The 24,937-nt window shown below is 39.5% G+C and overlaps 3 protein-coding genes across 4 annotated transcripts; all 3 read right to left on the reverse strand.

Annotated features, from left to right (window-relative positions):
* Positions 1-651: 651 nt before the first annotated feature.
* On the reverse strand, positions 652-7,582 carry uroc1 (urocanate hydratase 1). Its single transcript, XM_020646847.3, has 19 exons — positions 7,266-7,582; positions 6,623-6,753; positions 6,009-6,102; positions 5,865-5,924; positions 5,637-5,765; positions 5,479-5,540; positions 5,277-5,343; positions 4,356-4,499; positions 4,162-4,250; positions 3,986-4,048; positions 3,714-3,893; positions 3,522-3,619; positions 3,349-3,421; positions 3,011-3,200; positions 2,813-2,911; positions 2,602-2,701; positions 1,231-1,312; positions 998-1,097; positions 652-882 (listed from the first exon to the last, which is right to left on the reverse strand). Exons 1-19 carry the CDS (start codon positions 7,389-7,391, stop codon positions 742-744), a joined length of 2,028 nt encoding a protein of 675 aa, XP_020502503.2. The 5' UTR covers positions 7,392-7,582; the 3' UTR covers positions 652-741.
* An 812-nt stretch (positions 7,583-8,394) lies between these two features.
* LOC109993768 (mitochondrial intermembrane space import and assembly protein 40-B) lies at positions 8,395-11,691 on the reverse strand. Of its 2 annotated transcripts, none has more exons than XM_020646842.3 (3): positions 11,189-11,691; positions 10,442-10,540; positions 8,395-10,323 (listed from the first exon to the last, which is right to left on the reverse strand). In XM_020646842.3, the coding sequence occupies exons 1-3, from the start codon at positions 11,208-11,210 to the stop codon at positions 9,968-9,970; spliced, it is 477 nt and encodes a 158-aa protein (XP_020502498.1). In that variant the 5' UTR covers positions 11,211-11,691; the 3' UTR covers positions 8,395-9,967. The 2 variants fall into 2 exon arrangements, with proteins under 2 accessions (XP_020502498.1, XP_020502497.1); XM_020646841.3 differs by lacking the exon at positions 11,189-11,691 and adding an exon at positions 10,975-11,182.
* Positions 11,692-11,842: 151 nt separating this feature from the next.
* Positions 11,843-17,970, reverse strand: LOC109993770 (SEC61 translocon subunit alpha 1). The gene is made up of 12 exons (XM_020646843.3): positions 17,858-17,970; positions 17,152-17,219; positions 16,995-17,060; positions 15,905-15,983; positions 15,686-15,817; positions 15,486-15,595; positions 14,789-14,942; positions 14,499-14,659; positions 14,190-14,387; positions 13,817-14,008; positions 13,641-13,717; positions 11,843-12,980 (listed from the first exon to the last, which is right to left on the reverse strand). Exons 1-12 carry the CDS (start codon positions 17,862-17,864, stop codon positions 12,794-12,796), a joined length of 1,431 nt encoding a protein of 476 aa, XP_020502499.1. The 5' UTR covers positions 17,865-17,970; the 3' UTR covers positions 11,843-12,793.
* Positions 17,971-24,937: the final 6,967 nt, after the last annotated feature.

A 24,937-nucleotide genomic window follows, 5' to 3' on the forward strand; every position in this document is an offset into this window, starting at 1 on the left:
TTTTTTTATCCCCGAGATAACAAATAAAGTAAGTACAGAGCTTGAGAAAACAACCAGAAATGACTTATCAAGTGAAAATGGAGTTTATGGTTGAATATATTCTTATAGCGCTTCAATACATTTTATCAAAAGTATTTGAAATTTTACATGTATGATTCTTTCACAACATTGACCTAGACTGTGACATACAGTGCACTGAACTATATTCATATTAGATGAGAGCTTCGCCACTTTGTAGCTCGCTATCTATCTCGCTGTAGCTCTTATCAACAATGACTTTGTAGTTGGAGAAAATCAAAGCAGTTTCAAAACTTAGTTTTAACATCCCTTCAGAAGATCCTCCAGTTTTTGACTGCTCTTTTTGTATTTTTTTTTAAGGTGCTCACACGTCCAACTGTCTCTTCAGGTGGGTGCTTAGGTCGAAAAACTATGACTTTAAACGAAAGATCCAGCACACTACTCCTGCTCAGTATTTGGTGAAACTGAGCAAGAGTAGTGTGCGGGATTTTTCTTTTCTACTCATTCTGTATTAAACTACAGTCCTTTTTCTAATTTAACAATACAAAGTATTAAAACATATCTCCATTTTCATATTATAATATTGAAGAAAACATTTTTGAATTTGCTGATAGACAAATGACTCATATGGGCTTTGTTCTGAATGCACTTTTGGTTTAATATTTGGCACTGGACATAATGAATATGTGTTTCAGGATTAAAAACCTAAGCTTTATGTCTTGTTCAGCCTTGCAGGGCACGGTCCAGTATATGCTCATCCTGAACAGGAAATGGCATGGTGACCCGCAACTGGCTGTTGTCCTCCATGGTGCGCTGGATGGTTTCGTAGGCATTGGAGTTTCCAGACCAGCATCGACGAGCCACCTGCAGCACACATAAACAGATAAGAGCAGGCCAGCTGTCAACTGTCAAATGTTTTCATGTAAACTAAAGTGAGGCTGGAATCTATCATGTGACTCTTCTCTTGTCACACTCTCACCCCATTGGAGACGTCCCAGTTGAGCATCAGTCTGGCTCGCTTCCCTGCCTCGTCTGAGCCATCCAACAGCAGACCAAAGCCTCCGTTCATCACCTCGCCCCTGTGGGTTTGACAAGAGATCAAAAAAAATAAAAACACTCTGACATGGTATAAGGTATGTTTTGATTTACTTATTGGCTAGGAATAACAACAACCATTCACACAGATTTGTATTTTGAACAAGACAGCCTTACCAACCAACACCACCACCATTGTGAAGCGCTACCCACGTGGCGCCCCTGAATGCATCACCAACAAAGTTCTGGACCGCCATGTCTGTATGGAGGAGAAATTGTTATAACTATAATCAGCTTTACGTCTATTATCTATATTGTAAATGTTTAAAGTGAATCCAAAAGCTACTTGACTTAAACTGCCATAAAATACATTATCAGTCCTCCCCATTTCGTTATCCTCAAAGTTGTCAATATTAAAATGATCTCATAAGAATCTAAGTCTAGACTAGTTACCATCTAAATTAGTCCTCATGACGAGTCTGTGTGAATGTCTTTAGGGTGTATTTGGTGAATGGAGTGTTTTTGATCAAGGCAGTTAGCTGTGTTTTATCTTTTAACATACAGCCATGGTAAGTAGCACTCATTTTGGTACTTGAATGTGTTAAGAAATTATTTACGCATTGTTTCAATTAATCAATAATGTCAGTTTTTTTTTAAATAAATTTGGTATGCCACATAAGCATTAAGTTTATATTTATTGCTGTGTGATTTTATTACAAATCATCAGTCATTGTTTTAAGGGTGGGGGTGTTACAGCTGTATGTTGTTCCCTGTGCAGTTTGTCCCTTCTCCCCTTCTGTTGTCTCCACCTCTATCCAGGTGAAGCCACTGATCACTGAAGGTGCACCTAGCCTCAGTGTTTAAAAACACAGGTACAGGCTTGAGAAGGTGGAGGCTTATGAGTGGGGACTGCTGCCTCAGACAGGGATTTTGTGTGTTGTCTTGCTGCTTTAGTCCTTTGTTATCTACTTAGTTGTATATGTAAAGAGTAAGGTCCAGACCTGCTCTATGAATGAAGAGAGACTGGGAGGAGAGGCAATAGAATATTGAACCATTGATATCCTATCGCCTTCTCCAGCCTCCCTTTTCTCTCTAATAGTGGAAAGGAAAAGGAGGCTGGATGTAGAATGCAGTCTCATTATTTTCATGTCTCGTGTAATTGAGATATTACCGTATGTGTTCTGCTGCTTCCTTATGTAATGCTACAATGCATCACTGTCCACAGAGCATAGAACTGGCAATACATGATAAGTGTTACATTGTCTTTGACCGGTGTACATGTATACTTCTGGTTATCTTTAGAGAAAAGAAAACCTCATAATAGGTTGGTTAGTTTCAGGACTCATTTATATTGTAATATATATTTTGAAGACACATTAAACATGCCTTAGGTTTTATTTTATTTTACAGTTGATTTGTTTTTAATTTTTGTTTCATTATAGTCTGGTTATGCAGGACCTGTTTGTTCCTGCCAGTCTGAAATATTAAGATTGTCATATTGAACTGCAGTTTCAAGCTTCAAGTTTCAAGTATCTGCACAGCACATACCTGCACAGAAGGCTGATCCATCATACACATTGGAGGTTTCTCTGAAGGGGCTGTCTGTGCCACTGACGTCATGATGGTCTCTGCTAATAACCACAGGAGCCTGAGCAACAGAGACAACGTGAGATAACAAACAGACCTCAGTGAAAACTTGATATTCAGTATACCGCATTAACAGGAAATGATCTTCTTAGCAGACAATTTATCCTCTTACTGAGACTCTTCCATCAGCGATCGCCTGGTTTATAGCCAGAGCAATGGAGACTCTTCCTTTCTGGTCAGAGTAAAGGATCCTGGCCTGGGATCCCACAACCTAAACAAAGAAGAATACAGAGGAAATCATCCTGCTACTGCTTTGTATGGCCTTATCAGATTCCCACTGAGAGAATTCAAATTCACTAATGCTGCTGACCATCTTGTGTTTTCCAGCCTCTCTGATCCAGTGTATGTTGTCATCATACTGCTGTCTGACGCGATCAGTAACATTGGCACTCATTTCCTCCAGGACAGTCGCCGCGATGTTGTCTGTTACAGCAAGATCTTGAGGGTCCCCAGATGTGCACACCCAGCGAAACGGGCCGAAGCCCAAAGAGAAAATATCCCTGGGGCACAAGAAGAAGCATACAGAACCTTTATAATACATTGCAAAAAAGAAATGATTTGATCAAATTGTTGGTCTGCCTTTTTCTAAAGTTAAACATTTCTATTCAAAGATCACAGCTAGATCAAATAAATAAGAAAAGGTCTCACCCCATAATATCCTGGACATAAGACGGGTAACGAAATTCTGTGGCTCCTCCACCAACTTTTCCTACATCTGCGCCTGTAAAAAAAAAAAAAAAAAAAAAAAACCTCTTTAATGATTTGACTTGGACTGTATGGTTGTGAAGTTATAACTTGTGTGTGTAGTGTTAAATACTAACCGGCTCTTTGGGCCTCTAGTAGAAACGCATTACCGTAGTCCCAGAAGAACATACCAGCATCAGACAGCTTGTTGACAGCTCTAATGTGTCTACAGAGGCTGTGAAGTTTTGCAAAACATTTTATATTATCTAAATAGACCCACATATTTAATAGAATATGGCAGAGAAGTAAATCTGGGCGATTAGTTTTACCTTTCCTGAACCATGGTCCGAAAACGATTAGGATCAGTTGCCATGAGCTGATTGGCTTGGCGGAAGCTGAGCTGAACTGGGTAGTATCCGCCATTAAAAGGGTTGTGCAGGGAGGTCTGGTCTGAACCCAGATCCACCAGCAACTCCCCCGTCCTCTCGTGCTCTAACAGCAGCCTCTCCCTGATCACAAAGAACGAGGTCGCAGAAAGAAATAAGCTGCTGACCAAAGTCCAAATGTCTGTGCCGTGAAAAAGTTTTCACCTATTACTTACCATAGGTCTACAATGTTGCCATGGTAACCCAGACTGAGGGCAGTGTTGGAGCTCTTGGCTTCTCTGCAAGAGACAAAATAATCAAAGATACTTTGTCTTACAGTAGACATGGTTCAATATGTAACATTATATGCTTGTGGTTAAGAAATACTTTTTCCTTATTTTTTGTTAGTTACCTTATGCGTTTAATACAGTGCTCAGTGTTGCTAGTGACCTCCATCAGCCAGCCTTGCTCATGCCTCTTTCTTAGAGGAGCCTCATCCACCTACATGCAAACCAAATCACACAATCACGTTGACATGATGAAGTTCCTTTCATTTAGCTCCAATAGAAGTGAGTATTAACAGGAAATGACTCAAGACCAGTTGACCTCTGCGACCACGGCAACACAACCAGCAATAACAGCAGCTTTAGCCTGAGCTCCACTCATGCCCCCCAGGCCAGAGGTCACAAAGACACAACCGCTCAAGTCACCTGAGCCCAGGTACCTCCGGCCAGCATTCAGCACAGTCAGCTGTACAGAAAGACACGAAGAAACGTATTAAAACAGGAAACGAGGTGTGATTTCATTATACATTGAACATTGATTCCAACCAGTTGTGTGGGCTGCAAGGAATTCAACAAAGAGTCGTTTTCTCTTCTCAAATTGAATAATTTAAAAATATAAAAGGTGTAAAAAAATGAAACCATCCAGTGATTCACAAGAAAAGGTCAAGAAGTAAATATGCGAGAAAAACCTTAAAAGAAGAATAACTTTCTGAGAGGCACAGTTAGATTGTTACACTAATAATAAGACCTCCTGGGTGTAAAAGTAAAACAAATAATTAGAAAGCAATATGTACAAACAGTGAAAAGTTAAATGCATTTGATGTCTTCAAACATTTGTTTGAATACCATGACTTTTCACATGTCAGCTTTCCTATTTATATACACATGAACCTATGCATTAATCAATTGTTAAACTTCTCCATATATCTAATATTTAATACTAATTATCTGTCTTACAAATGAACTAATATACATTTATTATTATGTACTTATCTTGATGTAAAGACCAGATATATTTTCACATATGAATGATTAATATACAAGATGTGATTACAATTCTACAATTCACTTAGCAGATGCTTTATAACTCATTCTCATGATAAACTCATTCTCATGATAAAATCTCTATATATTTGAGTACACCCACATAACCTTAAACAGATGTTGACATTTGTATATTTATATACATGGTATTTACAGAAAATAGAAGATGAACTAAAAAAAATAAATAATAATAACCAACCATTGTGCCATGAACAATCCCTTGAGGGCCAATGTAGCAGTAACTTCCTGCTGTCATTTGACCGTACCTGAAAATAGACAGAACACACATAAACACACCTGGGTCTAACTCTTCTCCCATACAGTAAATATTACATTATTTTCTACCTCAAAAAAATAAGAAAAGCCAGATAACTCAATTTAAACCTCTGTTAAGAACTCACATTGACACACCAAGAGCAAACATCTTTTCATACTGCTCTTTGGAGGAGTAGTTTGGAATAACCTGAGTGATTAAACAAAAAGAGTAAGTTAGGACAGCAGAATGGGAATAATATTGACTAAAAGTATTATTTGATCAAGATTTGTGTTGGGTTGTTACCATGCCGTTAGTGATGATGGCGCGGGGTGAGGAAGGCAGGCTTGGGAACAGGCCCATGGGATGACCGCTGTACATGACAAGCGTTTGTTCGTCCGTCATCTCACTCAGGTAATGCATCACCAGGCGAAACTGCATCCAGACACACACAAACATTAATATTCTTGCACTCAAACTTCATCAGTCATAACAAAAACTACTTGTTGACCTAAAAGCTAACTCTGGGCTAACCTGGGCCCAGTTGCTGAACACCTGTCCGTTCCCTCCGTATGTGACGAGCTCCTGGGGGAACTGAAGGATCAAGAAACATGAAGGTGTCATTGAAGCAGTGAATTAAGACCTCATACAGAGATTTAGCTTTGACACAAGTGTCACCTGAGCAACAGCAGGGTCCAGGTTGTTCATGATCATTAGCATGATGGAGGCTGCCTGACGTGAACGGCATGGATACTGATCAATGGGGTAAGCTCTGATGAAACACAGAGAAAGACACCATTGTTGTGCAATGTAAATGACTGGACAATACAACATTAAAACAGGACAATGAACCTTGTAGTTTTAATTACAGGAGGACCCTGGGAATTCTGACCTAGTCTATGTGAGGAAAGGTGCGTTTATTTAATTCAACCAGTTAAATCTTTACCTAGAACTTAAAAAGTCCTTACAAATTGACTCAAACCAGAAAGGTTGTAGCAGCAAAGCAACACTATGTGCCATGTTTTATTTGACATTTAATATGTGACATTTGACTCTTGGCCTGGTATTGTCAAAAAGCATTACTGACATCTATCCGTTGTTGTTTTTTTTATTTCTAAAAAAGGAACTTCTCCTGTCTGGGTACTTTCATGGTTGACAACTCATTTATGTTAACATGTTGTTTTATATTCTACCACAACGCATATTTTCGTTTTAACCTTGGAATCAAATTGAAAGATTATTACCTGTCAAAATATTTTAAATAAATTGTATGCCAGTTCTGGTCGCCTCACCTCATGCGCATTGTGGGGCAGAAGCGGTACATGTAGATGTGGCCGTACTGCCGCAGCTCTTGAGCAAATTCAGGTGCGAGTGTTGAATGGTGTGACGGGGTGAAATACCGCAGGGCATTTCTCAGTGCCAACTAAAGGGATCAGGAATTAACAGCAGGTTAGTGTCACACTGTGATATGCAAACCAATGTTCAAATAACATTCATAAACATAACAGTTATACCACTCATTTTTTATTTTTAGATTGACTATATATGGGTATTGAGTCAATCAATTCATCTTTATTTGTATAGCACCAATTCCAAAAAATGTTATGTTGAGACACTTTACAAAAGAACAGGTCTAGACCACACTCTTTGATATACTGAGTATTTGCTTCAAGTTTGGGCAATCAGTTTAGGACCTAAGAGAATAATCCAGTGTATTATTAGATAGGACATGGGCCAGCAAATGTGATGTAACAGGTCAGAGTACACAGCATGCCATAATGACATCGTCTCTGGAAAAGCAACTTTTAGAGTTCTCCGCTCAAAATAACTAATCCTATAGAAAATTCAAATATTGTGCATGTTACATTGATAAATAATGCAGAGCCAATTGTAAACCATTTTTTAAATGCACAGAAACTGTATGTATTTACTCACCCGTTCCTCCTCTGCTGTAAGGTTGGGGGTCCTGATGGGTGCATGCGGCACATTGGGGTCTCTTCCCTGGTTAGAGGGCAGAGGGTCCAACGGGAGACCACTGCATATCTCCTTTAAAGAAGACATCCTGCTGAGTATTTTCTGCCAAAGACTTGAGCAGACACCTGGAGACAGAGATCACACTGGAGAGAGGAGGCGGCTCCCACTGTCACTGCTGAAGGTAGTCTACAGGGAGGGAGACTGTGTGCTGGTGAAGATCTGAGGGCGATCACTCTTCAGCTCATTGTGTCATTGGCTTTTTGGTTGTTTTAGTCCTTCACAATCCACCAATGGTAGGGCAGGGAGAGAGATGGGTGTTTGGTAATTATTGATCTCTGATAGAGTTTGAAGTGGCACATGCTTCAGTGGACAAACACAGCAGCAGACCTCTGACCCCTGACGCTCAGACATGTAACTTAAAAGTTAAGCTAATGAGTGTGCCAGAACCTTTGAACAGGTCAACAAATTTTATGCAAATATCTGCCCAGTCCCTTTTATGTTTTACTGGCACAACAAAAATCGTTTTTTAACAACCATGACATAAAGATCCATCCATCTTTTACTTAACAAGTCTATGTAACAATACATGCACAACTTAATTTCATACTTTGAGGTCTTTATTCTCAAATTATGACTTTTTTTCTTTAGACAATGTGATACAAGGTATAGAAACTTTATTCGAAAAGGTTGAATATTCTTTAGAATTCTCTGAATTATCGTGGTCATATTTATATAGAAGAAAAACCATACGTGTCATACTCAAGAGATCCAATGACAGAGCTTTTTGTCTTATGTGCTGTAATAAATGAGTTTACTTGCTGTGTTAAATATTTTTAACCAAAATCATGGACGACTACTTTTCAGCAAGCTTGCAGTGTTAATACTGAACAAAAAAAAAACAAGTGGTGAATTATAATTATTAAAATGGTTTATACCATACACCAACTTTCATAGTTTCACCAGTATTTCTCCGCAATGACTGCTCATGGGATCTATTGATCCCAACACAGCGGCTCTCTCTGAAATTGCAGATTTCTTACAGACATAAGAAACATAAAGGTGCAAACAACAATAATAACTAACAAGGATATATAAAGGTATGCTATTTATTTAAAAAAAACAACTTTAAACAATATTCACTTCAAGTCACTTCGTCAGTCCTGCGTCGCACACAAATGGATCCTCAAAGTTCAGCTGAGGTAAATGTTTAAAGTCAGGTAATAAGTTAGCAGAAGAAATGCAGTCCCACAGCACAGAGAGCAGCTGAGAATCCCATATTAGGAAGATTCAGTTTTTTTTTCCCTGTACATTCTTCACACCTCTGTGAATTTAAAAGTTTAATATGAAAATCAACAATCACATGATGATTGTCTAAAATGCCCTTTAATGAAAAATGCATGAGCAACATATAACATGTTTTCATGGTAAATCCTATCCAGGAACTGTCATTCTTGAAAAATTGAAACTGAACTCTATACACCTTAGTGTACTAAAGAAGTTTGGTCCATTAAACTCTAAATGCAAGCCAAACTTTTTAAATCTAGTTTTTGCTTCAATCCAGTAAAAAAAAAAAAAAAAAAAAACCTTCAATTTAAAGGTGCACTCTGTAGTTTTGGTAGAGAACTGTGAAAGTTGGAGAAATGTACAGATTCTGTGGTATATGTTCATAACTCTATACACAAACTGTTCTCAGAGGAAAATGTGGTCCCTGGAACAATGTCTGAAGATAAAATTATAAAAGAGAAGTTATGGTGGGGGCTCTCCTGCTCACTTTTTATCTCCAAACAGTGTTCCAGGGAACCATTCTTTTCTTTGAATACAGTTTGTGTATTTAGTTCAGAAAATATAGCATACAATTGTTTCGCTTTTCCAACTTTCAAATTTCAATCGCAAATCTACACAGCGCACCTTTAACCTTTCCAGAGAAACATTTTTTCTTTGGTCACATTATATTATTTAAAAAAGGTATAAACCATCTTATTTACTATAGAAGGTTTAAAGTCCAGCTGAAATGAAATGTCTTCTTTTGTGTCTTATACAACATCCATATTACCCATGTAAACCACATGTTCAACATTCTTGTTTTATGATGAATGAAAACCAAATGATTATTTCATGGCTCCATGATGATTACATTTGCATAATGCGACAATTCCCACCTCAATTCTCCTTTAAATGTAATTTAGTTGTTTTGCACATACCCCTGTTGATTAGGCAACCTAACAAACATCTGATAAGGAAAAGTGCACTGCTCGTGTGAGTTTGCTATTCAGGTCTGATAAGCTGTTCAGCTTCAGCGTATAAAGTAGTATGTAAACATTCCCATTCAATATCATTTTGAGTTTAGACCCTGCTGTAAGCCTTTCTTTTTTAACATATTATCAGCAGATTGATTGTGAGGTAAGGGTGGAAGTTTGTCTACTTTGTTTTTCAGTCCTCCGCAGGCCACTTGGACAGCCCTCTGAATTCAATAATGCACATATAGTATGTTCCATCGGCTTCCTATAGTATGATGAATATACTTCTCTGAAATTTACTTCCAATTTTTAAAAAAAGTAAATTGAAAAGAAAATGATTTTTTTGCCTGCAGAAAGGGGCGTGACTAGATGGGATTCAGTTAGATCTTAAAGTGTTGTTGCCAACATCACCCCGAGGGCTGATTATTAGCTTTCCATTGCACCTTCTTTGTTGGGTTGTGTGGTGTTGGAGTCTTTTTGAAAGTCAGATGTCGAGTTTGCACCTGATGTTTCTGCGGATGCGGAGTCTTGTGATGTCTGGTCTTTTTCTGATGATTTTTCTCTTGACTCGTTCTCATCCTCCTGTGGGTAGAGCTCTGGGTAACGCTGCATACACCCCTGCATGGACCTGAACTGATCCAAACAATCAGAGCCCTTCACCTCCTCCTTACTATAGTGAAAACAGGAGAAGGCCTCCTTAAATTCAGTCCCACAGGGACCACTGGCCATCCCACCCAGGCAGGGGCAGCTCCAGTTGATTTCCCCACTGGGAAGAATCAGACCTGGGATTAAACAGCAGATATAAATGAATGTGCAGCTAATAAAGCATTTCAAAGTTTAACCTCGAGCTCCTGACATATCTGACATTGTGTTCCTCTTTGTGATTTCACTGCTCCTTACCTCGCTCCTCGTATGGGTCATCAGGATCCTCCTCTACAAGCTCAGCATTGCTGGGTGCTGCATGATCCTCTTTGGTCACAAAGATGATTCTGTCTTTACCTGGAGTGTAACATTTTGCAGGACGAAACAAACAAATAATCAGTTATGAATATTGTGGCAACTTGCTTCAAATTAGCAGCTGATATTCTAGTTTATATGAACGTTTGACATGTATGTCAAATGAATAATAATTACAAAGTGTGGAAAGAGGTAATAGAGAATAATTTTGATTACACTGTGTCACACCAAAACATGTGTGCGCTCATAAAGGTTTAAGTGTGTATAGGCTTTCTTTGTCCAATAAAGGTTATTGCTTAAAAGCGAAATAGTTCTATCTCAAATATAGATTTCATTTGCTCTTAAAATGCAAATTAAGTACAAGTCCTAAATTACTGTTTACTGAAATCAGCACTGTCAAAATGTTCATGACAACAAGACAAAATCTTGAAAACCATTCATTGACTGTACTACAATTGACTTTCAATGAAGCTCACCTTGCAGTAAGTCATTATGAGATATATGCTTCATTACACGTCACTGTGGATGCTGGTCAAGGTTAAACTCCGATGTGACAGTAAACTAACACTGCTCTCATCTTAGTCAGACGCTTGTTCAATCATTCCAAGGACCAAAATCCAACATTTATTCATCAGTCAGACTATATTTAACTTCAATATTAGCTTTAGCCAGATAGCAATGCACGGTTACCTTCCTGCCTGAGCGAGCTCATTTCTTCAATATAGATTCAATTCCTCTTATTGATGCACAGAAAATGTTACGAGGATAACCAATCCTGTTGTCGCACAACGATACATAACAAATTGTCAGGGCTTCCTGTCCACCACTGCAGCTCGTTTCACAACTACCCTCGCTTGAGTGAAATGAGTCTTCTTCTTCTACTGTTCTGTTTCCGGTAGCGCAGACGCTCCGGGGGCGTTTTGCCGCCACCGGTGGAAAACTGTTGGAACAGTGTGTTCGTCTTCAAATGGCGACCAGGCGGAGCATTACCGCCACCTACTGATGTATTAGTCCATTATTCCTTCATTGTTAATACCATTGTTATCAGTCCAGAATTGTAGAGAAAGATGAAGAAATGCTGGGATACTGATTTCCCCCAACTATTTGAGAAGATTGTTTATCGATCCACATTTATTTCCTTCATGTCCCATATCGTTTTTTAATAATTGTCTTCCATTTCTATATTTGGAGCAGATAAAAATGACATGTTCCAGTTTCCATTTGATTGAGGAAATTGTAAGTTGTAGAAATATAAATCATGATCTCATGCACTGAAGATCACAATACATGCATAAACAATGTAATTGTTAAAATTTGCTTGCTTTATCAAAAGAAGACAAATGATTAACCTATTTGTCACAAAAGGTTTTATTGAGAATGTTTTTCTATAAGTTTGTTCTGAAATGCAGAAATTTTTACACAATCAAAAGCTTTATCTTACACTTAAGACAAATACAAAGTTATTCGATTTATGGCCTATGTACACAAAATCATAATTTGTCAGGTGTGGAAAGCAATTAATGGCCAGTATGCTTAGAAGGAGAATATTTTAAAAACAAAATCTAAAGGGGATAACAAAAGAGAACATGACGTGTGAGTTAATACTGCATCTCCTTGGGAATGCCATACATTTAAATAGAGAGGGTCCTTCTTAATGGTTCATAAGTTGACTGTCAACAAAATTATTTAATTTTACTACAGTCCGACCCTAATGTGAGCTCAACTTCCTCTTCTTACAAGACCCTATTCATATAACATCTATAAAAAGGGTCACACATCAGAAATGACAGAACTTCACACTTCAGCATTTGATGGTTCAAGTACTGGTCCACACAGTCATGTAATTGTCAGGTTCATGGAAAATTAAAATAAGGATGAAAATAAACTTAGACAACATCAAGCAGAGTATCAAGTGTTTTTTAAGCACAAAGCAGGCAGTTGACCTCTGTCCTTTGTATTGAGTACGCCTGCATACTGAAGCACTCTATTGTCAGTCTGGAAAAACATCCAAACTCCAAAAGGACTTCATCTCATACACAAGAAAGATCTTGGGGATTTCAAGTCAGACAGAAAATCTGATGTATTGAAATGTCATTCTTTGTGAAAATTAAGAAGATTTGTGGAACAACATGCCGTGCAGCTCCCATTTCAGCTGAGATCCCCGGAGACTCCTCATAATGCTCTTGAAAGCTACAGACGCAGGGGCTTCACGTAGATGTAAAAGAAATGCAAGGTTGGTAATCGTGATAAAGTTTGTAGACAGTGGGAGTTTAAACTTTTTTTTTTTTTTTTTTTTTAGAAGAGCAGGGCCCCCATGCTGCCTACTTCACTCTGTTCTTTCACAAAGATCTCAAAGTACTGATAGATGATGGTGACAGCCAGCAGGATACCAGTGCCAGAGCCAATGGCTCCAAGGAAGTCAGCCATTACTGATAGTCCACCTATACACAGTCCACCGAAGGCAGCAGCTGTAGGAATGTACCTGGAGCACAAAACAGGGATAATCCGATAAATATTAATACTAATACAAAAGAAACTAACCAGAAGTTATAATCATAAAGAATGGAAGAAAGATACTGAAAGTCATTCTTGATGACAGTGCATAAAATAACTATTACCTGTAACTATAATTATTGAACTGCTGCCTACTTTGAATGAGTTTAATAGAGCTCAGTAATCGACATTGCTGCATTTTTTGCAAGAAGTACTAAACTTTTATATGTATGACTTTTAGAGCATTTTAGGAAACACAAATCTCATCATAGAACAAACATGTGAAAAAACAAGAAAGGTGAGTCTAGTGCAAGAAGTTAAACCTACACTTGTACGCTTGAGTCTGGATTGTCTTATTATACAAAGTATTTGATAGCTGCAGTGTTTAAAATGGAAATGTATGTGATTTAGCATGTTAAAGTTAACTGTTGGTAAAACCACCGCAGCCCACATTGACTAATACTAATGTTATTAGGTGAAACAGGATGACGGTATGTATAGTAGATTTGATAATGAAATGAGAGTTATTTCTGTGTGACAAAACAGATTACAAAAAACCACGATGAAAGATTTTAACTTTCTGAATGAGAAAATTGTATGTAAATGAAAAGCAGGAAAGAACTGTACATGAAAGGGTTTTTGGTTTTACCTGTTCAGTTCATGAACCATTGAGGTTTCTCTGTGTCCCCTCATCACCATCTGCTGTTCCTTCAGCTGTTTGGCCACCTGGATGAAAGTCAATTAAATAAGGTTAAACGCAGTCCGTTTCGAATACACTCATGCCATCACCTGTCTTATAACAGCGGGACTAGGACTACAACTTACATCTTTAGCAGAGGAGCCTGAAACTTCAATCCAGGTTTTGGAGAAAAAGGCACATGATCCGAGCATGAAGACAATGTAGATGACTGCATGGACCGGGTCATCCAAAACTGAGCCAAACGACTCAGGGGGAGAGAGGTAGTAGCAAAGTCCAGCTACAGGGTAGGCACGGGCCGGACCACCTGACGTTGTGTCCTGCAAACATGACGGAACAATAAAAGCTTTAACAGGCAAACAAATATTGTAATGTTGGGTTACAAAAATCTGTTAAACCCCCCCCCCAAATAAAATTGCAATAGAACATCTAAATAAGTGTAGCATTCTTTGCATTCAGCTGTAAAAACTAAATAGAAAGGTTGATTAAACAATTACTTACAGACCAGGTACCAAGCAGATTAACCAGGAAGTTGCCACTGAAGCGTGTCGAAAGCATCTGGGAGATAACATACAAGTTGGAGACCAGAGCAGACTGGAGGATGATGGGGATGTTGGAGGTGTAGAAGAGCTTGATGGGGTAGGTGTTATATTGGCCACGGTAACGTGCTGACTTGATGGGCAGATCCACCCTGAATCCCTGTGAGGTGAGGTGAAAATGTAGGATGACTTAACAATAAAACTGCGAATATACCCTCATTTCATGACCTGGACGTTTTGTTTTTTTTACTCTGAAAAGACAGCTGCATACCTGAAAGTATATCACTACAGCAAAGACGAACACAGTGGAAATAAGATTCATGAGGTTGGGCAGGTTCTGTCTGTAGAAGGCCTCTCTCAAAGCACGCACTTTGTCTGTGCGAGTGGCCAGCAGGTGGAAAAGGGCAATGATTGCTCCCTCAAACTCTGTACCTAGAAACATAGAAAGACACAGGGATGAGGCTCGGCTCTGTGGAGTAACTAAAAGCTACAGAATGGACTTTCCCCATCCACTGCTATGGCCTCTACATTTATAAATCAAACCCCCACATAGTTCCTTACCTCTTCCAGTGTTCACTGTTGTGGGGCTGAAGGCCTTCCAAACAATCGTCTCACAGATGTTGGTGGCAATAAAGAGTGAAATCCCTGAACCAAGACCGTAGCCCTTCTGGAGCAATTCATCCAGCAGCAGAACAATCATCCCAGCCACAAAGAGCTTTGGAAGAACACAACATGAACAGTCAGCTTAGAAGGAACTGAGCTAGTGATGGGAAACTGTTTGTTTTGTTTGTCATATTTTTTTAGTATTTGCCATTTATTCTGACAAGAAGAGTTATGCTATGTTTTCAAGATCTGAACTTCAAAACAGAGTAAGCTTAATAAGTGCAGCATTAGAGCATATTTGAATTTCTTATGATCTCAATTAATCAGCAAACCTGCTGGTCATAAAAATTATAAAGAGCAAAACATTACTGAACTTTAGGACTTGAATGAGAGGTTTCGTCAAGACACTTTGAAATGATCTCAATGCATCTCTTGTACTTCAGTTGCAAGTCTGTTTTTAGGATTTGTGAGATCATAAATTACCAATGTACCAAGAACTTTGAAACTATGATATTTAAGAAATTTGGGCTTAAGCTTACATCATATCATCCATTATCACATATATGATTTTTTTTATCCCTATACTGACTGCCTTTTATTTTTCATCAACCTTCAAAATTGCTATGAAAAATTATAGAAAATGTCCCTTTCTTACTTGAATGATGATGAGCAGACAGATTCCTGCACCCATCTCTGAGGGGTCTCCATACATGCCGGTCATTACGTATACAATTGCCTGGCCGATGGTGATGATCATTCCAAACACTTAAAAACAGTAACAAAGGTTAGACATTGAATTGGACATGGTCCCTTTCCATATGTTTACAGATCATCACTTGATAAGTGCTTTCTTACATTTCTGAGCTCCATTGAAGAGGGCTCTGTCCTTTGGTGTGTCTCCAACTTCAATGATCTTAGCTCCAGCCAGCAGCTGCATTATCAGGCCTGAGGTGACGATAGGGGAAATACCCAGCTCCATCAGGGTACCTGGAGGGCAATACACAGGTTAGAATAACCTAGCAGGAAGGGCCCCCTTTATTTAATCTCTTTTTCAATTATTAGAGAAAGAAATACCTCTGTTTGAGGCCAGGATTACTCTCATCCAGTAGAATGGATCCGCAGAGTCTGATGACATTATGCCAAAGAGGGGGATCTAGAGAAAAGATTTTCACAGTGTGAGGCATTTTTTATTATTTATTTTAACAGCTTTTATGAACCTGCAAGTGTTGATTTTACTACTCTCAAAATATAATAGAACCAAATCACGTGTAAATAGAAGTACTGCAGGGTTTCCCTCTCCCCATATGGAGAGAGGCGGCCTGCCCTGAACTCGAAACCCACCTCTCTAAAAGAAAGGCACAGGATACTTTCTTTAAGGATTGACGTAATATATTTGCACTTGTTTTTATTTCAGCAGAGCATGAATGTCTTTCATGTGGTTTGCTGTCCTGAGCAATGACTCTGCTCTGCTCGCATGTTCCTACCAAGGGCGAGTTTGACACGATCATACTCACTTAAACATATCATTTAGGGAGGTTTGTGTACATACACACAAAAGAACATAGTTTATTTGCATTTACTGTCACCAACTAACATTAAATCAACTAAAATGGTATATTTTTTATATTAGATTATATATATTTATTTTAATCTATATTATATCAGATTAAATGCACTGTAAAAGAAATAGTCTTCTTTTGTGAAACATAAATGTAAAATATATACTTCCTGTAATTCTTGGCGCAAAAGCAACAGAAAAAAACAAATTCAATGCAGAACTTTGAGCAACACGTGTGGTCAATGTGGATTTTAGACTTTTTCCAAAGAAGTCAAAATTATTAATGGAAACAATTAATCAGTTAACAAACCATAATAAAATATTAGTTCACACTGCAGCCACTTGAACCCCTTTGTTTACAAGATTTCGGTTGACTTTAAAACCTGAAAGTCAGTCATGAATCTAAATTGACAAAAGCTCAAAGGAGCAGATTGTCATAAATAATGTGAGTTCATGCATTGATTTAGAATGCATAATATATATGTTGTTTAAATCTGGAAAGTTTTACAAATGGCAACCACATTGATTTTTACAGATTTAACATGTAAACTGATTGCAGCAATAGATTATGTGACAATACTGACAGTAATACTTGGTTAAGCTTACCTGGCAACACACCAGGAAGATGAAAAGAGTGATGGCAGTCCATAATACTTTCTCCCTGAACTGGATCTGTTGGACAATCAATTAGAAAAGTTTTATAAGGAAAAAAAACTTATCGCCACAGTGAGACAATGATCCTATAAAAATGAGTAAAACAAACCTTTCTCTCGGGTTTTTGGATTTCTGGCAGCACTGCACAGAATGGCTTTATTACCTCCAAGAATTTGACTGAAAACAAGCAAACATCAAAGTGTAAGTGAAATAACTTGAGATGATAGCAGGACATCAGCAGTGGGACGTGGCAGTGGATAGTGGGCGGATTCAAGACATAAATAAAATGATAAAAAAATAAAGCTACGCTAATTTCACAAAACTTTTGCTGGTTGGTTCGTTATAACTTTATATAATCGACTACAGATGTTTGTTATTGACATTTATGAGCAGGTTCAGGTTGTGGAGACCAGAGATGACAGTGGTGTGTAATGCGTCGTCATCACTAGATTGTCAGTGTCTCTGAATGAGTGGCTAACTAGTTAGCATAAAATATGCTTCCAGAGTACCCGCATTTTGAGTTTAAGATCACACTACGAGCAAGATAACCAACCTAAAGAAGAAGCCACCCTCAATGTATAATGAACTCCACAAAAAAAGTCATATTGTGAAAGGCTCACAAGAGTACAAACCCACGGCCATATAGCTAGCTAGCAAACCAGGCTAAGTTAGCTTGCTTTCAATGCCAGCGCTAACACCGTAAACTAAGTTGTAAAATAAAAAAGTTAAAACAACATTTCAGCTCTCTCTCAACACACCCCAAAAATATATATGTAGATATGTCACAGAATATGTCCATTCAGATTCATACTTACTGCCCATGATGTCTAAGCAGTACTCCTCGCTGCTCCTATAATGTATAAATCTGACCACACTTCAGTCTCACTATTGAGTCGCCGGGAGGAGGAGGAGCAAGAGGAAGGACAAGGAGGAGGAGCAAGGAGGAGGAGCAAGAGGAGGAGCAGAAACCTAAGAGACACGTCACCACTACAGACACGCACACCAACCAGACGCTAAAATCACCTCTGAATACTTATTGGTAAATTTCACATTCATTTCATTTTCATTTGACTTTTATTTATTCTCGAGAAATCATTGAGGGCAAACCCTCATTTACAATGACGTCGAGAGTACAATTAAAACGAATAAGAGACAAAAAAACATCTAAGACAAAATACATAGATTATAAGACCAGAAGAATAAGCAGTAAGCAGGTAACTACAGTTAATAACATTTACACTCATGAGTACAGTGAGCTGTGATCAGGTTTTTAAATTGACCCATGGTTTCCATTGTATTGAGTTTTAATGTGTTTTGTATTGTGTTCCAGGTGTGTGCAGCACAATAGGTGAAGGATGTTTTCCCAAAGTTAGTTTTTACATGTGGAACCGTTAACATTAGCCAGTCACTTGATCGAGTCTGATACTGATTATCAGCCCAGATTAATAAAGAAGTGATGTATGCTGGTAGATTACCCGAAAGTGATTTATAAGTAAATAGCAGCCAATGCCGTTCACGTCTAACTGTTAGTGAAGGACAACCAACTTTATCGTACAGGATGCAATGATGAGTGGACTATTTGTCACCAGTGATAAATCTGAGGGCGGAGTGATAAACTGTGTCTAATAATTTTAGGCAGAAGCATGTCTATAAATTACATCCCCGTAGTCCAGAACAGATAGGAAGATGGCTTTAATTATTCGCTTTCTACTCTCTAAAGGGACATTAATAGGTCAAAATTCAACTAGTCTCACCCACGGTTCACAGTAGTCATCAGTGAATGTAAAAACTGTATTGTGTCTTTTAATTTAATCACCAACAATAAAGCTGTAATACCTAAAGTAAACCCGATTCAGGAGGCATTTCTTTTGTATTTGTTTTTACTTGGTTTGTCAAGAGCTTTGCCTTTGTTTGTTGTGTTTTATTATTTACCTTGTTTATTTTAAATGTGGTCTTTGTTTATGAATGGTCATCTCTCATGTGCATTTGTTGAATCTGGATGCAGGAATTTCAAACTGTTAATAGTCCTGAATGGTGATTTCAATAAAAAAAATAAAAGTAAAAGAACTTAGCAAACATGACATTTTCTTCGTCTAAATAAGTCATAGTATCATGGACCCCATTAGTCCTGAAAGGCAACACGCCCTGCATCTGCAAGTTGTCTTAAAGCTTGTCCTAATAGTACAATAAGCAAGCGAGTTAGTGACAGATTTAAGAAACACAGGGCAAGATGTAGAAAATCCCTTATGTGCAAGCACCTAATAAAAAATAAATAAATAAATAAAATGGCGTCCCAGAAACAACCCCCTCTGTGTCAACCTGGACTGCTACCTTGGGGCCCAGCAGGAGTCCTGCCTCTTCATCCACAGCCACTGGCTGCTTCTCTCCGCTGCCTCCGACATAGCTTTGGATACTGCCTTCAGGATCTGACCTCTGATTCCTAGGTCTCTGAGCAACCTCATGGTAGATGTCACCACGAACCCCCTGCACCCCACTTCCACAGAACAAACTTCGGTGTTCCAGCCACAGAGTTGTGCTTCTGCTGCTAACTCGGCACAACGCAGCTGCTTCCGCTCATATGCCTCGTCCACTGAGACCTCCCAGGGTACCATTAGTTCAACAATGAAGGCCTTTCTAAGAGAAGGAGACAAGAGTACCAAGTCAGACCTCAGGGAGGTGGTTGGGAAATACGAGCTGCCAACCAACATCAACTAGCATCATCCAGTCATGGGCTAAGCGAAGCTGGCCTCTTTCCAGAGGAGTGGGTCTGCTCTTGGTTGCTTTGGCCCCCTCACGGATGAAGATGGTAGTTTGCGGGGTGTTGGTTGCTGATGGTGGTGGTGGTGGTGCGGAGTTGGTGGCTACTCATTTGCTTTCCAGGGTGGAGGTGAGGCATTTAAGGACATTATTGTGATGCCAGGTGTAAAATCCCTGGGTGAGGCTGTCTTTACTCACTGTAAGTATGTGTTTGAGGGAGGTTGCCTGGAGCAGAGGAAGCAGCCTGGATTTTCACCCACCCACTGCTGAAGATTAACCGGTGTTGGGAAGACGTCAGACGTAGCTCTAATGATAAAGCTTAGTCGGCTTGCCTCTATGCCCCAAAGCTGATCTTCCTCCTCTCTAAACTGTCCCATCATGTCCACTGTCCTTGTTGGCCAAGGGAGACTGCCTTCTGCATTTGTTGTATCTGGTCTTTGTCTTTCAGGCATGCATCATACCACCTTCCCAGACTTTTGACATGCTTCTCAGATACTCTTGGGATTGGGTCATCCCCAATGAAGAATCTAATATTAGACAGTACTCCCTTGACAGTGGAAATGCTGCGTGATTTAGATGTGCATTTAGCTTCATGCGAGCCCAGCTGATATCACGGGGCGGTGGAAGTCAGAGTAGTAATTTCATCCATAAAAGCTCTGAGAGGAGAGAGACGCAGGTCCGAGGTGAGGCGTTGTCCACCAACCACCCACTTTGAGGCATGGATGATAACCTCCATTGCCATTGGGAAAGTGAGGGGTGAGATGGTGCATCCTGCCATAATGCCCACTTCCAGGAGTTGCGAAGAGGTGGTAAACTCAGATGGCAAACAAAAACACTGATCCAAAGGCTTTGGCAAGGTCAAGAAAGACTAAATGAAGGTCCCTTTTCTCCGCCTTTGCAGATTGGATCTGGTGCCAGATCATGCTGGAATGTTTGAAGCACCCAGAGAACCTGTATACTCCTGCCTTCTGCAAAGATGTATCAATGTACTTGTTTCTTTGCAGATACTCCCACAACCTCTGAGCAAAAATACTGAAGAAGACTTTACCCTCGAAATTCAGTAGGGAGATCGATCGAAATTGGCTGATGTTCTCTGCCACCTTCTCTACACCACACTTTGGGTATAGTCTTCCTCTACCATGCCAACCTCATAAGCCTCCAGAGATACCTCAGGACAGTTGGTTGAAAAATTAGACTGGCGACCCAGACCCACTATATGCAATAATTCTCACACCCTATTCACTTTGTATTGGACATGGGCAAAGGATTATGGAATGCTTGGTGAGCAGGCCAAGGCACAAGACGCGAGAAAGGGGTGGGACAAAATTTGAACTTCAGTGAACAATATTCTAATTAGGGCTGATTACAAATATTGATTAATCAATGCGTCGATTGCAATTATTTTTAATAATATCGGTTCAGGGAAATCCTGAGATCGATTATTTCTGTTGTAATGACGCCTGCCGCCATACTTCCGCATACTGTACTTCAATGGGTTTTTTGTTTATTAAAGAATAATGAAAAGATTAAATACATTTCTGAGTCAATTTGTTCTAAACCAATACAAATAATGCACACATTATTTAAAAAATATAGGAAAGGTACTGTGATTAATTATCTGGGTATTTCTGTCATCTATGCGTATTATTAAATTGATATAGAAGAATATTGGTCAATATTGAATCGAATCAGTATCAAATCGAATAGTAACCCAAATAATTTAAATTGAATTGAATTGTGAGGTTGTGGACAATACCCAGCACTAATTCTAATGAGTACAATGTGAGCTGCGCCATCCGCCGTTTGATTGGATATTCTGGATGTTTCATACATAAACAATGCACTGAAACCTCATTCTGAAAGCATTTGGTACGAGATATTTGTAATGTAATTCTGAACCTGACGCATTTGGCCTAAAGAAAAAGTAAGTTTGAACTTTGCATGCGCTGCTGTGATTGACAGCTGTCTGTGAGGCCATGGAGTATACGTTTGCGCCATGGTTCACGCCTACAAGCAGCAGGGAGACTAGGTGACAAGCAAGGTTTGCGTGAAATTTCGTAACTTGTTGTATGCAGTGGGATCGCACCATTATTCTATTGTTTTCTATGGAGTGTCCCAACTGCCCGCGCAGGGCCACGCAGGGCCGCGCTGTGCCGCGCAGTGCGCTGTTTTTACACCAACAGCCCGGAGGCTGGGGAAGGAGGTGGCTTTACAAGGCACTGGCACTCACTTATTTTCACTCACCAGGTTGTTGGTTTCATTTCATTTATTTATTAAAGGACAGTGTACATTAATCAACATTTCTGTAAATGTGCCAGTGTTAGCCAGCAGGTTAATTTTCAACTGTAGTCCTTTGGTAAGATGTTAAGCTAGGCACAGGATGGCTAAAAAATAAAAAAAACATGTTAAAGAATACACACAGCAACAGATAACAACAGCATAACATGATGCCAATATACTGGTTCCATTAAAACATATAACCATACAACCATTCATACAAACCACCATGGGTTAGACAGCACAGCTACAACAATACATAGCAACAGACAAACATGCACTCAGATTAAATACTATAAAAGGTGTTCACATTTTTGATTGCTTAAAAGCCAGTTCTTGGGGTGGGTAAATGTATGGTGGGAGGTGCAATTTCTAATCTCCACTGGCAATTGGTTCCATAATTTAGAGGCTCTCACAGAGAAACATAATTGACCAAAGGAGCTGGACCTAAGAGGGACTACACAGTCCCCTCTTAGGGCAGACCTTGTGGTTCCATTGATAAGCTTAAAAATTAGGCATGCGTCAGTGTGTTTTAAAATATTTTCCCAGCTGAGCAAGTTATATTTGTCAAGGATGTAACAGTGGTGGTAAAGCTTGGGTTTTCTGTCCAAAACTTTAAGCGCTTGTTTGTGAAGTGATAAGATAGGCCTTAATGTTGTGCTATTCACCTGGGTCCAGCTCGTCATACAATATGTTAAGTGGGGAATGATCATAGCATTCATGTAGAGCTTTGCTACAGTTGTTGTCAAACAGGCTAGATTGTATTTGGTTATTTGCATTACCTTGCTCACCTGGTTTTTGAAGGACAGAGTAGTGTCAAGGATAATACCTAGATATTTAAAATGTGTAACTGTTTGAATGACCTCCCCAGACACATAGACCTTGGGTTCACAGTGAGATACAGTGTTAGTCTTGCTAAAAAAACATACAGACTGTCTTTTTTACATTGAGATACAACTGTGAGTGAGCAAGCCATTTATGTACAGTACATGTACCATTGTATCACTGAGTTTGGCAGCAGCTTGGGCTTTGGTTTTTGCATGAACATAAATTACTGTATCATCAGCATACATCTGAACCTCACATCCAGTGCAAACTGATGGCAGGTCATTTATATAAAGGCTGAACAGAATAGGGCCCAGGATAGATCCCTGGGGTACACCCAGTTCATTCCTCAGGGGAGGTGATGTCTCACCACTAACCCTTACACACTGAACTCTATTTGACAGATATGATCTCATCCAGTCAATTAAATTGGTTGAGAAATTAAAATAAGACATTTTGGGAATGAGTATTTGATGATTGACAGTGTCGAAAGCTTTTTTAAGATCTAAGAATATTGCTCCAACTATGCCTCATTTGTCCATTTTTGATTTGATGTTTTCCACAAAAAACAATTTGCTGTCTCAGTGGAGTGATTGGCTCTAAACCTGAATTGCATGGGGTGTAGTGTAAAAGGACTACTGTTAAGATGCTCAGTCAATTGCTCAGCCACACATTTTTCAGAGATCTTAGACATGACGGGTAAAATAATAATCTGCCTATAGTTATTCATATCAGTTTGTTGTACAAAGAGAAGATAATGGTGCATAAGTAATATCAACATCCATGATTGAAATGTTGATCTTTGTCTTGTATCAACAACACCGGGGAAAAACTTTTTTCAGGTCACCACGAGCCGTTATTGAAGTGTTGTGATTTGAGTCAACAGATCGTCAATACAAAGCACCACACACACAACTGTTAGTCCACATTCAAGAGCACTAAATGTCATATTGTTTGCAAGGGGGATCTGAAATTCAAAGCGCAAAGAATGAAATATTTTTATCGGATGCAGTGTGGAGAGCCAGCTTACTATCATGTGCGATGCAAAGCGATATCTAACACTCGCATGCTGTTAGGACACAGATAGATGCTAATTGTTAAGATGGTGCGGCTGTTTCCAGATGCCGTCCGGACTACTCCACTGAGGCTGTGTGTTTATTTCTTTAATTATTTGGTTTTTCTTAAACTTTTTAAATGAGCCTTTTCAGCAAAGATAAGCTATGATTGTAGTACACTATTGGACATAGAGAGACTGGTCACAAACACAGCTTCCAGCGTTGTCCATGACGATCAGTCCTGCATATTACAACACAGGATGGGAATAATGACCAGAGGAGGAAAAAGCACTGAGGTGACAAGGTGGTTCAGGCTAAACTTAAGCCCAACGCCAAACCTTGCCAAGCATCCTACTTGCCAACGTCCAATCCCTGGATAACAAGATGGAAGGTCTGAGGGGTTGGCATGATCTGAGGTGTCGGGTAAAATACCAGTGGGATATGAGGGACTGTAACATCACCTGCCTGACAGAAACATGGCTCACTCCTCTGGTGCCGGATCAAGCAATCATGCCATCGGACTCATTATCTGTGTTTCGCAAGAACAGACCGATCTTCAGATGACACTGTCTCCCAGGTATTTCCCTTAACCCTCACCTATCTGGACAGACGGAAGGGGGGCTATGTGAGACTGCTGTTTATTGATTTTAATTCAGCTTTCAACACCACAGTCCCCGCCAACCTTCATTCCAAGCTGGTAGACCTAGGGCTAAAAAAAACCCCTGTGCGATTGAATCCTCGACTTCCTGACAAACAGATCCCAGGTGGTCAGAGTCGGCAGACACACCTCCAGCCCCTGTGCCCTTAACATTGGAGCTCCACAGGGCTGTGTCCTCAGCCCCCTGCTCTTCACCCTGTACACACACGATTGTGTGGCCACGAGCAGCTCCAACATCATTGTGAAATTTGCAGATGAAACAGTGGTGGTTGGTCACACCAGCAACAACGATGAGCGGACGTATACAGAGGAGGTTGCCAGGT

This window comes from Labrus bergylta, chromosome 5 (assembly GCF_963930695.1).
Source record: "Labrus bergylta chromosome 5, fLabBer1.1, whole genome shotgun sequence".
Classification (NCBI taxonomy): Eukaryota; Metazoa; Chordata; class Actinopteri; order Labriformes; family Labridae; genus Labrus; species Labrus bergylta.

Excerpts from the sequence above, each read along its gene's own strand:
- uroc1 (XM_020646847.3), bottom strand. The coding sequence starts at position 7,391 with ATGTCTTCTTTAAAGGAGATATGCAGTGGTCTCCCGTTGGACCCTCTG. Across the intron at positions 1,313-2,601 it reads TGGATCAGCCTTCTGTGCAG|ACATGGCGGTCCAGAACTTT; the intron begins GTATGTGCTGTG and ends TCCTCCATACAG. Across the intron at positions 883-997 it reads ACTGGGACGTCTCCAATGGG|GTGGCTCGTCGATGCTGGTC; the intron begins GTGAGAGTGTGA and ends TGTGTGCTGCAG.
- LOC109993768 (XM_020646841.3), bottom strand. The coding sequence starts at position 11,008 with ATGAAGCATATATCTCATAATGACTTACTGCAAG. Across the intron at positions 10,541-10,974 it reads TCATAATGACTTACTGCAAG|GTAAAGACAGAATCATCTTT; the intron begins GTGAGCTTCATT and ends GTTACACTCCAG. Across the intron at positions 10,324-10,441 it reads TGACCCATACGAGGAGCGAG|GTCTGATTCTTCCCAGTGGG; the intron begins GTAAGGAGCAGT and ends GTTTAATCCCAG.
- LOC109993770 (XM_020646843.3), bottom strand. Across the intron at positions 15,818-15,904 it reads AATCCTGGCCTCAAACAGAG|GTACCCTGATGGAGCTGGGT; the intron begins GTATTTCTTTCT and ends ATTGCCCTCCAG. Across the intron at positions 12,981-13,640 it reads ATGGTTCATGAACTGAACAG|GTACATTCCTACAGCTGCTG; the intron begins GTAAAACCAAAA and ends TTTGTGCTCCAG.